Source organism: Rhinopithecus bieti, unplaced genomic scaffold, assembly GCF_001698545.2.
Source record: "Rhinopithecus bieti isolate Rb0 unplaced genomic scaffold, ASM169854v2 scaffold_42532, whole genome shotgun sequence".
Taxonomy (NCBI): domain Eukaryota; kingdom Metazoa; phylum Chordata; class Mammalia; order Primates; family Cercopithecidae; genus Rhinopithecus; species Rhinopithecus bieti.
The window spans coordinates 776,696-790,976 of record NW_016818301.1 but is presented as its reverse complement, the minus strand read 5'-3'; the positions used below and the strand labels follow the sequence as shown (position 1 = coordinate 790,976).

The following is a 14,281-nucleotide window of genomic DNA, read 5'->3' as shown; positions in this document are numbered from 1 at the left end:
GGGAGTGAGGGGGGAGATGGGGTGATGAGCAAGGTGGGGAGATGGGGTGAGTGAGGGGGGGAGATGGGGTGATGAGTGAGGCAGGGAGATGAGGTGATGAGTGAGGGGAGATGGGGTGAGTGAGGGGGAGATGCGGTGAGCGCACGGGGGTGATGCAGTGAGTGAGGCGGGTGCAGCCAGGGCAGGGCTTCCTTGGGACTCTCACTCCACCCTCACTCTTCTCCATCGCTCTGTCCCCTCTCCACAGTGAGCCTCCAGCTAGCTGGCTGCAGCTGACCCTGGCAGTTCCCCTGCAGGATCTGAGTGGCATAGAGCTGGGCCTGGCAGGCCAGAGCCTGCAGCTGGAGTGGGCAGCTGGGGCGGGCCGCTGTGTGCTGCTGCCCCGAGATGCCAGGCGTTGCCGGGCCTTCCTAGAGGAGCTCCTTGGTGAGGGGGGAAGGGGAAGGCAGGAGGGTGGGCAGGGTCGTGGGGCCGAGCTCCTCACCTGGTGCCCAGTAGCGGAGACAGAGAGGTAACAGGACTTGTCCCTTGTAGAAGTTTCTCAAATCCAGAAATGTGGAGAACAGGAAGGGATTGAGAGGTGGTGAGTTTAGGCTGGAGGAGAGCAGAGCCTTCTAAAGTTCCCTGGCCTGGCTCTAGATGTCTTGCAGTCTCTGCCTCCTGCCTGGAGGAACTGTGTCAGTGCCACAGAGGAGGAGGTCACCCCCCAGCACCGGCTCTGGTGAGTCGATAGGAGGCAGAGGCTGGGGTTGCTGCTCAATCCTCTTTTCACAGAGCACCAGACATGGCTGAGTAGGTCCTGAGTAGGTCCTGGGCAGCCACCTGTCCTCATGCCATGCCCCCCATGGGCCCCTAGTGCCTTCTCCCAACGCCCTGCAGGGCTTTCTTCCCACTCCCCTCCCTCCAAGTCCTTCCCACCCCCTAGCGGATCTTCCTGTGCCTACCATGTTCCCCCTAGGCCATTGCTGGAGAAAGACTCATCCTTGGAGGCTCCCCAGTTCTTCTACCTTCGGGCGTTCCTGGTTGAAGGTGAGGTCTCTGTGCTGCTGTTGCTTCCCTGGTCTCTGTACCCCACCTTGTCACAGGCACTGGCCCATGCCCAGCACCCGTACAGTGCCTTCGTAGCCACTGTCAGTTCCTGGAACCTGGACTTCCTCTTACTTGAGAGCATAGCCAAGTAACAGCCTCAGTGTGCCCTGACTCTCTAGGCGGGGTCAGGAGGCCCCCAGGATCCTCAGTTACCCAGAGCCTTTGCTCTCAGGCCCAGGCTTTCTATGAAATGGAGCAGCGTGGCTGAGTGGGCCCTGCCTCATCAGTCAGAGAAGGCGAGGGCGGAGCCTTGTTTCTGAGTAGGGTGGGTGTGGGGCAGTGGAGGGTGGTAGGCCTCAGAGGTGTTCCAGACTAGAGATTCCTGGAGCTTGGGAAAGGGAGGGTCTTGGCCCCAGGGGCACAGGCTGCTTTGTGACCCACGTGAGTGTGGTTCACGCCTCTTTTCCCCAGCAGCACTGGGACGCTGGCCCCAGGAATCTGGGCCCCTTCATGACCTTCCACTCTGGGTGCCTCTTTCCCTACAGGCCCTTCCACCTGCCTTGTATCCCTGTTGCTGACTCCGTCCACCCTGTTCCTGTTAGAGGAGGATGCTGCAGGGCCCCTGGCAGAACCCCCCCCTCCAGCAGCATCTGGCGAAGCCTCTGAGAAGGTGCCTCCCTCCAGGCCGGGCCCTGTTGTGCGTGTCAGGGAGCAGCAGCCACTCAGCAGCCTGAGCTCCGTGCTGCTCTACCGCTCAGCCCCTGAGGACTTGCGGCTGCTCTTCTATGATGAGGTGTGTGTGTGTGTATGTCCAGTGAGAGAGGGAGGGAGGGGAGATGGCGAGCACAGGTTGGGGCCATGAGGGCAGGGTGGGAAATGTGTCTAGGAACCCTGGGCATTGGCGGCAAGATGGCACTTACAGATGAGAGAACTGGTGTTGGAGGAACTGGGGGACTCTGGGCTTGGATGAGCACCAAGTCAGAGAGGGAGGCAGCTGTAGGTAGGGGAGACACCTGGACTGGGAGCCCAGCCATTTATTAGCCATGAGGCTTTCCTTTTTTTGAGGCGGAGTCTCGCTCTGTCGCCCAGGCTGGAGTGCAGTGGCGCGATCACAGCTCACTGCAAGCTCTGGCTCCCGGGTTCACGTCATTCTCCTGCCTCAGCCTCCCAAGTAGCTGGGACTACAGGCGCCGCCACCCCGCCCAGCTAAGTTTTTTTGTATTTTTTAGTGGAGACGGGGTTTCACCATGTTAGCCAGGATGGTCTTGATCTCCTGACCTCGTAATCTGCCTGCCTCGGCCTCCCAAAGTGCTGGGATTACAGGCGTGAGCCACCGCGCCCGGCCAGCTGTGAGGCTTTCAGTGAGGTTTCCGGCAGCTTTGAATTGGCAGGATTGGGCCGGTTGTATGCCAGCTGTTTGGCCTTTGTGACCACCACCTGGGGAGATACTGTTACTGGTCCTATTTACAGATGAGGAAGCTGAGGCTTGGGGCTGTTAACCAGTTTGCCCTGGCCAAAGTGGTGGAGCCGGGAATTGAATCCACAGTTCCCTGAAATTGTGTCCGCATCTTCTGTACAACAGGGAAGATGAAAGAGACAGGTTCTCTGGAGGCTTTCAGTAAACGCTGACTGGATTCTGTTTACAAAGCTCAGAGTCAGGATCTTTTATGCGGAGTGACACGGGCCTGGGGGAGGGGTGAGGCACTGAGCCAAGGTGGAGACAGTGAGGCCTTCCCGGAGACCTCCCCTGCGCCCACCCTGATGTGGTCCCCCTGAGCCTCGCCTTGCTAACTGCTCGGTCTGCCAGGTGTCCCGGCTGGAGAGCTTTTGGGCACTCCGTGTAGTGTGTCAGGAGCAGCTGACAGCCCTGCTTGCCTGGATCCGGGAACCGTGGGAGGAGCTGTTTTCCATCGGACTCCGGACTGTGATCCAAGAGGCGCTGGCCCTTGACCGATGAGGGTCCCACGCCGACCTTGGCCCTGACCTCAGGAGCCACACTGTAGACATTCCCTCTGCTGGTCTCTGGGTCTGGCTTCCAGGCTCTGGCTGTGGACTTCTTCAGCCTCTGGGTACCGGCCAGTGAGGCCCCAAATGACCCAGGGCTTAAGGGAGAGGCGAGAGAATGATCTGGCCTCAGGAGACAGGCCACGTGGTCAGGAGGAATATTTTTCCTGCACTTTTTCTCAGGTATCAATAAAGTTGTTTCCAACTTATAGGTCATGTGTGGTACTTAGATGTCACTCATATGGCCTGCCGTTCCCCTAACCTCTTCTGACAGAAGTTATCCCGCCCATCACCTTTCCTGAATGGGCAGCTCCAAGCAGCCTTGTTTGTACCATGAGACCCCATCTCCAACCCAACTGTGGTCCCAGCATGGGGGATCCAGTAGAACTCATGACCCACGGGCACACAGCCCCAAGCTGGCAGTGACCTGTCATGTGGCCTGGCATGGAATTGCTGCCGGGCCACACAGAGTCTTGCTCTCTTGAATTTTATGTGGGAAGTAGTGAGGACTTCAGGCCCTTGCAGAGAGTGTCTGGGGAGAGGGTGTGTGGAGTTGAGTGGTGACCTTTGCTTCCTGCCATTGCCTTCTCAGCACCGCCTCACTCAGCCCGGAGGCCTGGATGGTCAGCCCCACTCCCTCACCTCTTGTCTCTAAGTCTGGTCAGGAATCCTCATGTGACTTGGTTTGGCTTATGAAGGCCCAGCGCAGGCATTTGACTAGAGTAACCAAGAAAGAGGCAAGTTTCTTCTCAGGGTTGCTGAGAGGATAAGCCTGGAGCTGCTGGCTTTGGGGAGGCGCTTTCCTAAAGTGGAACCATGAGAGAGAGGAAGACGACCTGGGTGGAGAGATCAGGGCCAGATCCTGGGGATATCTTTGAAGCCCCTGGGTCTAGTTGTACGCAAAGACAGAAACCCCTGTGATTTCAGGTAACATAAGCTAAAAAGGATACCCTCCCCGCCCCGTTTTTCTGGCTTAAGATAATTTGAAGCAAGTATGAACCACCAAGAGTTCCAACTAAACAAACCCTGATTCCAACTTGAGCTGGGCTGAGATCTGTTTCTTGTATCAAAGAATGAACACAATGGAAGTCATTGCAGCTACGCAGTTGTGCAAAGAGGCCATGGTTCTTGGTTCCTGTTCCGAAGTGAGGCAGAATGATTAATCTAGCTCACTTTTTTGTGTCAGGCCTATGGCCTTGGCCACTGTGTAACCCGACTGCTTGGTGGGACAGCAGGACTGGGGCTGTGTCACCGGGGACTTCAACCTGGAAAGGATGTGGGAAGGGTTGCCTGGCCTAACCAGGCCACTACATCTCTAAATCCATGGGGTGAAGTATTTAAAAATGAAAAGGGGTCATTGAAAATCCTGTACTTTTACATTTATTTAAAATTATTTAAAATTTATTTAAAAGATAATGTATACAGGAAAAAAAAATGTACACTGCACTTAAGAATGTAGTGAGTTGCTCTCATATGCCTGACGCCCTAACTCTAGATTCAAGCATGCTCACCCATTTTTTGTGTATCTGCTCAGAAATCTCAGTGCATGTACACAATTTTCCCCAGAAAAGGGTAATTAAGCCACTCAGTTCCATTTAAAAAAAAGATTGGCCCGGGCAAACATTGGCCCAGGTACGGTGGCTCACGCCTAATCCCAGCACTTTGGGAGGCAGAGGCGGGCGGATCATGAGGACAGGAGATTGAGACCATCCTGGCTAACACGGTGAAACCCCGTCGCTACTAAAAATACAAAAAATTAGTGGTGGTGGTGGGCACCTGTAGTCCCAGCTACTTGGGAGGCTGAGGCAGGAGAATGGCGTGAACCTGGGAGGTGGAGCTGGCAGTGAGCCGAGATTGCGCCACTGCACTCCAGCCTGCGTGACAGAGTGAGACTCCATCTCACACACACACACACAAAGATTGATTTCTAAGATTAGTTTCTCCCTGGCAGGTCTGGCCTGCTTTGGTGGGAGAGTGGGGAGGAAATGGTAGGAGTTATGGAACCGGCTAGTTGGGAAATGCTGGCTGGGGTAGAGGCCCCTTGGAAATGCCTGCAGAGGCTGAGGGCCCAGAAAGATCTGTGCAGAGGCCCAGAAAATAAATTCACCTACTTCTGTTTTGCTTAGAACTGTCCTCAATTTTTAATTGAAGCAAATTAAAACTTCCCAAAAAAAGTCCACTTTCTTGGCAACGTGCACACCCCCTTCTCGGTCAGTGAGTTTGGACCATCTGCAAACAGGCGCTAGTGCTGGTCCTGAGGAACGCCTTTCCCTGGCCAGAGCCTGCCCTTCACACCAGGCCTGTTTGTAGGCACTTCCCCAGAAGTCGGGTCAAATCAGGCCATGGTGCAGATGGGGCAGAATAATCTCCAGTCATTCAGGGTGATTGGTAGAGAATTGTGAGGCAGGGAGTTGGAAGAGGAGTTCCTTCCATTTCTTTGTGCTTATCATCTCTGTGAACACCTTGTTTTCTAGAACAGTGCAGTGGGGTCTTCTGCAGTCTTTATGCAAAAATGCTCTTTCTTCAGTGATGCAGAAGACAGAGGTCAAGGGTGAGGTCATCACCACTCCTGGAGGTGTCTGTCCCTTTGGTTCTGCACCTAACTAGGAGCAGGTGCCCCAGGTGCACCTGCCCCTCTGACCCTTCCACCCTCTGAGCAAAGGCGACTGATTTCCCACTGGCGCTCAGCACAGGTGTCAGTAGGAGGCCCTTGACCCTGGACGACTCCCAGAGATCGATTCCTCCATTCAGTCTGGCCTTTCCCCTCCAGCAAGTGCTTATTGATCCCCTGGCCCCTGTTTGGCCTTGGGGTTGCTGGCATGAAGGATGCAGACCTCTGGCTCCTGGAAAGCAGTGGAGAGAAGGGATCCTCTCACCTGAAACTAAATCCAAGGGAGAAGCAGGAAATTGGTGGTGGGGAATGAAGATGAGGAGGAGGAGGAAGGGGCACAGAGGTGGTATTGAGGGTTTTTTTTTTATACTTAGAAAATTTAAAACTCTGTATTATAGATTCAAAATTATATTTAAAATTTATATAAGGCCCTATGGGGTTAGTGACTTAACCAAGTGATAGAAAACTCCATTACTAAGACTTCAGAAGCAGGGAGAAGGCCAGCTCGATAGACCTGTCTCTTTTTCTCTGTAGGAGAGGGTCTGTCTTTGCCACATGGAGGACAGGGTGACATCCTCCACCCTTGTCAAGATGCTGTGGTAGCTTCTGAAGAGACCCTACCCAGATTGCTTGGCTGCGGTTGAAAATTCAGCCATGGTTCTGTGTGTTATGTTTTGCCCATCACTGAGTACATGCACTATTTCACATCTATCTATTCATCTACTCAAGGGGTGGTGTGGTGTGGTTGTGGTATAGGAAAAGACACGGTGGAATTCGCTCTAAAAGATCCAGGGTTATGCCTTAGTTTTATGGCTCCATATTTAATCACAAAAGTGCTCACCCTTGTTCCCTCATCTACCGCATGAGGATGAGACTGATTAGTAACTTACCTAATTCACAAAATTGTTGTGTGTAATCATGTATGTGGAAGTACTATGTGGTCCATAAAACATGAAATAAGTGCTGGTTAAAAACCTGCCTAGGCTGGGCACGGTGGCTCATGCCTGTAATCCCAGCACTTTGGGAGGCTGAGGTGGGTGGATCACCTGAGGTCAGGAGTTCAAGACCAGCCTGGCCAACATGGTGAAACCCTGTCTCTACTAAAAATACAAAGAATTAGCTGGGCGTGGTGGTGGGTGCCTGTAATCCCAGCTACTTGGGAGGCTGAGGCAGGGAGAATTGCTTGAACCCAGGAGGCGGAGGTTGCAGTGAGCTGAGATCACACCATTGCACTCCAGCATGGACAACACAGCAAGACCTCATCTCAAAAACAAAAAACAAAACAAAAAAACCCCCTGCCTATTACTTATCACAAGCTGCTTTGTTGCCTGGAAATTCTATTTGTAATCGAAAGAGGGAAGGGCCAGGCACGGTGGCTCACGCCTGTAATCCCAGCACTTTGGGAGGCTGAGGCAGATGGATCACCTGAGGTCAGGAGTTTGAGACCAGCCTGACCAAGATGATGAAATCCCATCTCTAAAAATACAAAAATTAGCCAGGCATGGTGGCGGGCACCTGTAATCCCAGTACTCAGGAGAGTAGAGTAGAGGAGAGAGGATTGTTTGAACCCGGGAAGTGGGTTGCAGTGAGCTGAGGTAGTGCCATTGCACTCCAGCCTGGGCGACAGAGCAAGACTCCGTCTCAAAAAAAAAAAAAAAAAAGCCTGCATTTTAATGTGTTTCTAAGTGGATATGTCCTCAGACGCTTCTGGGGACAGGAGTGAACCATAGCATAGGTGTTGTTCTTTTGACCCATCTTTGTCATTTGATTGTTTTGGACTCAGTGACTTCTCCATTCTCCACAAAAACATTCTTCAGTTTACCAGTTACTATAATTACTTGTGCACTTGCTTTCAATTCCACAGACGTTTATTGAGCTCTTAGAATGTGCCAGGCTGTATGTGAGAAGATGGGGGCAGGGATCCAAGGATGAATCAGACACCCTCCTGCCTTCAAGGAGCTTCTGGTCCAGGGAGGGAATGGGGAAAGGTGCCCTGGAGGTGGTCGTGAAGGCTGGGTAAGGTTACAGTAGGAGAATATTGCTATAGTGACTGTTTCTGAGCACCTGCTCTAATAATTTCGTTCACGTTATTTCAGTCAGTATGACCACCCAGAATGAAAAGTGTGATCTCCATTTCACAGGTGAGGAAGCTGAGGCTCAGGTTCAATACAGGGAATCTCACCAAGGGGATACTAGATGTCAAACTTGGGCCATCTGCCTGGAATCTGTGCCCTTTCCTCTCAACTGGGTTGCCTCTCAGGTCTTCCAGAGTGCCCACCCTGCTTCACCCTTCAGTCTCTTTCCTTTTTTTTTTGTCTGGAGTCTCATTCTGTCGCCCAGGCTGGAGTGCAGTGGCACAGCCTTAGCTCACTGCAAGCTCTGCCTCCCGGGTTCAAGCGATTCTCCTGCCTCAGCCTCCCGAGTAGCTGGGATTACAGGCGTGCACCACCAGGCCCAGCTAATTTTTGTATTTTTAGCAGAGATGGTTTCACCATGTTGATCAGGCTGGTCTTGAACTCCTGATCTCAGGTGATCCACCCACCTTGGCCTCCCAAAGTGGTGGGATTATAAGCGTGAGCCACCGTTCCTGACCTTCAGTCCTTTTCTATTCATCTCCTTGTGGCACCAGCTTCCGGGGAAACCACATTCTTCCAGAAAAACACAAACCAGATCACCTAAATATCCAGGCAGACTATTCTTTCCTGCCATAGGGTATTTCCGGGCTCTTCCTTTTGCCTAGAATGTTCTCCTCTCCCCACTTCTCCAACTCACCCTTCATGGCATGGCCAGTTCTTTCATTCCCTTCAGGTTTTTCCTCTTTGTCACCTCCTTACCGAGATGTCCCTAATTCTGCTTCCTGAATGTTCGCTGTAACGGGCCTTTCCCTTTATGGCCGTTGCCATGTTTCTTAATTATAAATTGTGTTTGCTTGCTTGTTGTCTTCAAGGTGCCCAAGAACAGGGATGAGGATTTTTTCACCAATATATACGCAACCTGGCATGGAGTTCTGAGTGAGTGTGTGAGCTTCAGTTTACACACTGGGTGCGTGAAGTGTTACTTTACAACATTCGCAAAACAGCCTCATTTTATTTCAAGCGCCCGTCCCACAGGGTTAGCAGGACTTACCGACTTCACTTTCTCCCCTCTCTGCATCTTGGAGACCCTCCTGCTTTGCTGATTGGGGAGGTCAAAGGGTCTGCTCCTCCACTCCTTCCCCATCTTCCAGCCAAGACACTGTCTCTCCCGCTAACCCTCTTCCTCTTTCTTCCTTCACAAACCTCCCTTGGTTCCCTAAAGCGTTGGCTCTAGAAGAACAAAAGGCAGAAGGGCTCGTAGGCGATTTCTGCTTTCTGTCCTACCCATTCGCCCCAAATAACAAAACTCAAAGCAGGCTACCTGCTTGGGTAGGGCCAGAAGAGGAGCATGCAACGACATAGATCCATATCTCAAAATTCTATGTTAGCCAAATAAATCAAATACATCAGTAAAGACGGGAGCTGGAAGGTGGAGTCTGCAGGGGTGGGAGAAACTTCAGGGACATTGGTGCTGTCCTGAGATTGGATCTATTTAAAAGCTGAGTCCAAATTTACCAAGCAACCCATAAATTATAACGGGATAAACCACTGCAGAGTAACAACAACAGTAAATAATAAGAATGTCATTTATTGAGCACCTATTTTGTGCCAAGCATTGAACTGGCATTTTATATATAGCATCTCTAACTCCAGAGTCTGGGCTCTTTCTCAATGCCATGTTATCTCTTGTGTAAAAATAATGTCTTACTCACCACCAGGCCAGTCAGCAGCAAATGGCACTGGGTGCCCTGCTCTGGGGAGCAGGGAGATACTTTTCACAAGAGTCTAAGTGAAACTGGGGCTAGCTCAACCCATACCCTGCTCTATTCCAGAAACTCTCTAGCCTGCCAAGTTAGGGTTACCAAGGCAAAGACTGGTCCATGACCAAAGAGTGTCACAATCTACCCTGGTGGGGTAAAATTCATTCTGGACCTCTCCGCCTTCTTAGAGTTTGCAATTGTCATCTTTAGTATGGCTCTTAGAATTATTGCTCTGGTAAGGGCAAGCTTTTGCTTATTTTACGTGTGTACATTTCACCATTTTTCACACTGCAAGTTATTTGAGGACTTTTTCGTACTTTTGTCTCTTAGATTTGTAGTAGTATTGAAACTAGCTAACAGTGCTGAGCACTTACTATAGGCCAGTCACTCTTTTATACAAAGGAACTCATTTCATCCTCTCAACAACCCTGTTATTATTGCAATTTTACAGACAGGCAATCTGAGTCCCAGAGAGAGCAAATAACTTGATCAAAGTCACACAATTGTCAAGTGGTAGAACTGTGCTATGAACTCAGGCTGCTTGGCTGTAGCAGTCTCACGTTTAACTACTCCCCCGTACAGACACTAGTCGCAAAGATGCAGTCTCCTTGAAAAGTCGATCTGGGAAGTTAGTGGTCTATTTCAGTTTGTGCCCATGGCATGGAAAGTCTAACAGTTGTGTGAGGCATCAAGACATGGTGGGGGAGGCTGGGCGTGGTGGCTCACGCCTGTAATGGCAGCACTCTGGGAGGCTGAGATAGGTGGATCATTTGAGGTCAGGAACTCAAGACCAGCCTGGCCAACATGGCGAAACCCCATCTCTACTAAAATTGCAAAAATGAGCCAGGTGTGGTGCCAGTCTGTAGTCCCAGATACTCGGGAGGCTGAGGCAGGAGAATCACTTGAGCCCGGGAGGCAGAAGTTGCAGTGAGCTGAGATCGCGCCATTGCACTCCAGCCTGGGTGACAGAGCGAGACTCTGTCTCAAAAAAAAAAGACATGGTGCGGGGAGGTACTGTGGTATATGGGGATAAACATTAGATGTAAAGCCTGAAGCCCGTGCATCTGCTTCTTGGCCATGTTGCCTATGAGCCTTAGACCTTGGGCAAGCCAATTAAACTTCCCAAGCCTCATTTTTCTCACTTGTCAAATGGGATTGAGATGTTCTACCACAGAGGGTTGTTGTGAGGAACCAATGAAAATATGAATATTAAAGTGGCTTGTAAGCCAGGAAGCACTACCTGCATTTAAAATAATGAAGTTATCATTGTTGTTATCCTTAAGAGTACAGGATGGAGACGATAGGGAAAGACACAGTAATCATAAGAGAGGCAGGGGCTACCCAGGCCTGTTAACAGGAGGGCCATTCCCTCACATCCTCTCTGCCAGCTCCTTGATGTTGGCACCACTAATGTCTGGTGCCTGCTCATCCCATGACCTGGACTTAGAGCCCATTCCCCTGATTCTAGCAGTCAGGATGCCTAGTTGCAAACAATAGCCACTTTAAGCTGGAAAGGAATTTATTAAAAAATAATGAGGATTAGGTAGTATTCTGGGGAGGAATAGAGAGCAACGACTAATGACCAGCCATAACACGAGAACTTCTCCGCCTTCCATGCCTGCAGAAGTCTGAGTCTCCTGTGCACGTTGCTCACTTCTAAATTCAGGTCTTGCACAGGTGAGTCTGACTGGTGGAACCGAGGTCAGTATCTGTGCCCTGGCTGCAAGGGTTTTCTGGCTTCTACCTTGGCAAGAGAGGACTTAGGAGAAATGATCAAAATGTAAAAGTGGGTTTTCAAAGATTTGGATGGCCACAGATGACAAATCTGTCACAAATCTGTGACAAATCTGCCATACTGGTCTAGTTCCCAGCATGCTGGACTTGCAGAGTGATTTCAGGTAACAGCATGAGAGGAATCCACCCGAGTGCTTCTGGCCCATTCTTGGGGAGCCCAGAGAACGATGTGCTTTGCCTCCACATCTGGGTGGTGTGGCAGGATGGCTCCTGCTCCCTTGGACTTAAGGGACAGGCTGTAGTGCTGCTGCATGTGCAGACAAGTATACTGGGGTGCCAGCATGCAGGGTGGAGATGTTCCTGTGAGACTGGACCGTGGGGAAGGGTGTGACAGTTGGCTACTGCTCGGAGCTGGCCTGTTGCTGGCTTCAGCCTTTGCTGTCACCTTTCCTGTCACCATTTCAGTGTCTACAGACTCTAAGCTAGAAGCTGACACATACCCAGAGTGGCCATCCTCTGTGCAAGAAAGGAGTGCTCTTTTGTCACAGAAATGAAGACCCCATCGGGAACACACCGTAGGGGACTGACGATTACAGGTGCGCTGCAGGCAGGATGTCAGAGAGGAGAGCAGGCCTAACAAAAGCATGCGTTTATGTCAAATAGGATGAGTTGGTACGAAACAACTTGGTGGGTGTCAGCATCATCTTACTGCCCCCAGCCTAGAAAGAAAGAGATAAACATGCGTTTCTAAAGGCTCTTCAAGGGGAGATTTTGCTCCATCATCTCAGAGGGGTGGAGGAGAGAGGAAGGTCTGTAAGGGTAGAGAATGAAGCTGCAGACTCTGGGTGGGGTGCGGGAGTCTCCAACTGAAAGGATGGGGGTCTGGGGCTCCCAAAAGATGAGGACTTGTGCTCAGCATACTCCCTGGGGTGGGTGGAGCCTCAGAGGGGTGAGTCCTGTGATACCCTTATGGCATCTTGGCGTGCAGGATGTACATGGATGTACACCAGGGCTCCCTGGTGGCAAGACCCTTCTCAGGCTGTCTCAGTATTAAAATAACTGCTGTCTGACTTTACAGGCTAGAGGAGCAGGGTTGGGAACACAATGTCGAGGTGGATTGAAGAGCAGAGCCCTAGGAAAGATTCCAAGGCTCTTGAGTATCTCTAAGGACGTGAAGGCCCTACCAAAGCAAAATTCAAGGTAGGGACTTGGAACCACATTGCCTGGCTCAGAGGCATAAAGAATTGGGATAGCTCTAGTTTGCTAGGCCTACTGTAACACAGAATCATAAACCAAGTGGCTTGAACAATGAAAATCTACTGTCTCACGGATCTGGAGGCTAGAAGCCAGACACAGAGGTGTCTGCAGGTCTAGGCTACCTCTGAAGGGAGTAGGGAAGTATCTGTTTCAGGCCTCTCTCCCAGCTTTGGTAGTTCCTTGGCTTATGGCAGCATAACTCCAGTCTTCACAAGGCGTTCTCCCTGAATGCACATCTCTGTGTCCAAATTTCCCCTTTTTACTTACATATATACACATATGTGTGTGTGTGTATATATAATATATAATATCTATTATATAATATACAATATATATAATATATAATATATATAATATATGTATTTTTTAGATGTAATCTTGCTCTGACACCCAGGCTGGAGTGCACTGGCATGATCCCTGCTCACTGCAACCTCCGCCTCCTGGGTTCAAGCAATTCTCCTGCCTCAGCCTCCCAAGTAGCTGGGATTACAGGCGTGTGCCACCACACCAGCTAATTTTTAGTAGAGATGGGGTTTCACCATGTTGGCCAGGCTGGTCTCGAACTCCTGACCTCAGGTGATCCACCTGCCTCAGTCTCCCAAAGTACTGGGATTACAGGTGTGAGCCACTGCCCCTGGCCAATTTCCCCTTTTCATAGGAACACCAGTCATAATGGATGAGGAGTTCACCCTTATCTTAACATCTGCAAGAATGTTATTGCCAAATAAGGGCACACTCTGATGTACCAGGGGTTAGGACTTCAACGTACAAATTTTGGGGGATACAATTCAACCCCCAACAGCTGGGTCTCCCATTCTGGGTTTTGGGGCACACTTCACATGCTCTGCCTGGGCACAGCTGATTCCCACCCTAGGAATTCCGACCTTGGGACTCACCCTGTGAGACTTAGGAGGACAGCACATCTCTTTCAGTTAAAACTTTTGTTTGTGGTTTGGAGAGTCACCTTCAATACATGGATAATGATGCCCAAACCTGTCAGCAGCCTGCTTTCCAGCTGTGATCATGGCAGGTAACGAGCCTCCCTGAGTCTCCACTGTCCTCTGCTGACCAAATGGGAATCATAACAGCTCCTCTTATTATTATGCCCGAGACAAGGCAGCCAGTCTGGAGAGGGCCTACCTAGCTAGCACAGGGCTGTGAGCACACACAAGACAATGTGGGCGTCCAACATTGAAGATCCTAGCTCCCTTCCCCTTGGAAGGCTATGCACACAGAAAATCTTTCCTTGGGTTGAGCTGAGGTCTAGATGAGGCCAGGGGTCAGACAGGGTAAAGTACCAAAGTCACAGGGCGGTACGGGCATGGCACTGTGTAGAAGTCTAGTTTCATTGATCTCAGGATAGGGGCCGATTGGGGTCCAGAAGCTCCTTCGAAAGGCCTTTTGCCCTTGGAAAATGAGATGTGACCTCAGGGATGGGGGGAGAAGGGAGAGGAAATGTGGAAACGAAGCCATAAAATCTTAGAGGTGGAGAGAACTTTGGAACACCCCTGTTGCAGGCCCCTCTTGCTACAGTTGGGGAAGCTGAGGCCGGAGGAGGGGAGGTACTGTGTCAAGGTCAAACGCTGGGTGGTGCCGGGCGACAGAAGCCAGGACTTTGAGGGGCAAGCCTGTAGTGGAACTGAAAGGGGAGGTGGTGGGTGCTTCCAGGGGTCTGTGAGCTCCTTTCCCAAGACTGGAGGGGCCTGTGTCTGCGGAGGGGGGTGGCCTCCTGGGCTCAGGAGGAGAGGGGAGGTTAAAAGCAGGGTGGGGGAGCGAGTCTGGGGATTGTGGGAATTTCGGGCTGCGCCCCC

General features: G+C 51.1%; 1 protein-coding gene and 1 long non-coding RNA gene across 2 annotated transcripts in view; one reads left to right on the top strand and one right to left on the bottom strand.

Moving 5' to 3' along the window:
• Positions 1–3,244, top strand: part of STK11IP (serine/threonine kinase 11 interacting protein) — a 23,739-nt gene extending 20,495 nt beyond the window's left edge. The window contains 5 exon segments of the mRNA XM_017856870.1: positions 248–426; positions 640–721; positions 959–1,029; positions 1,575–1,822; positions 2,837–3,244. Of these exon segments, the coding sequence (XP_017712359.1) occupies positions 248–426; positions 640–721; positions 959–1,029; positions 1,575–1,822; positions 2,837–2,986 (730 nt within the window). The 3' untranslated portion in view covers positions 2,987–3,244.
• Positions 3,245–4,906: 1,662 nt separating this feature from the next.
• Positions 4,907–14,281, bottom strand: part of LOC108518464 (uncharacterized) — a 10,397-nt gene continuing 1,022 nt past the window's right edge. Inside the window, exons 2-4 of the long non-coding RNA XR_001882371.1 lie at positions 11,714–11,932; positions 8,771–8,949; positions 4,907–5,915 (exon numbers count right to left, since the gene is read on the bottom strand). This is a non-coding gene — a long non-coding RNA (uncharacterized LOC108518464). The remainder of the gene's footprint in view (positions 5,916–8,770; positions 8,950–11,713; positions 11,933–14,281) is intronic.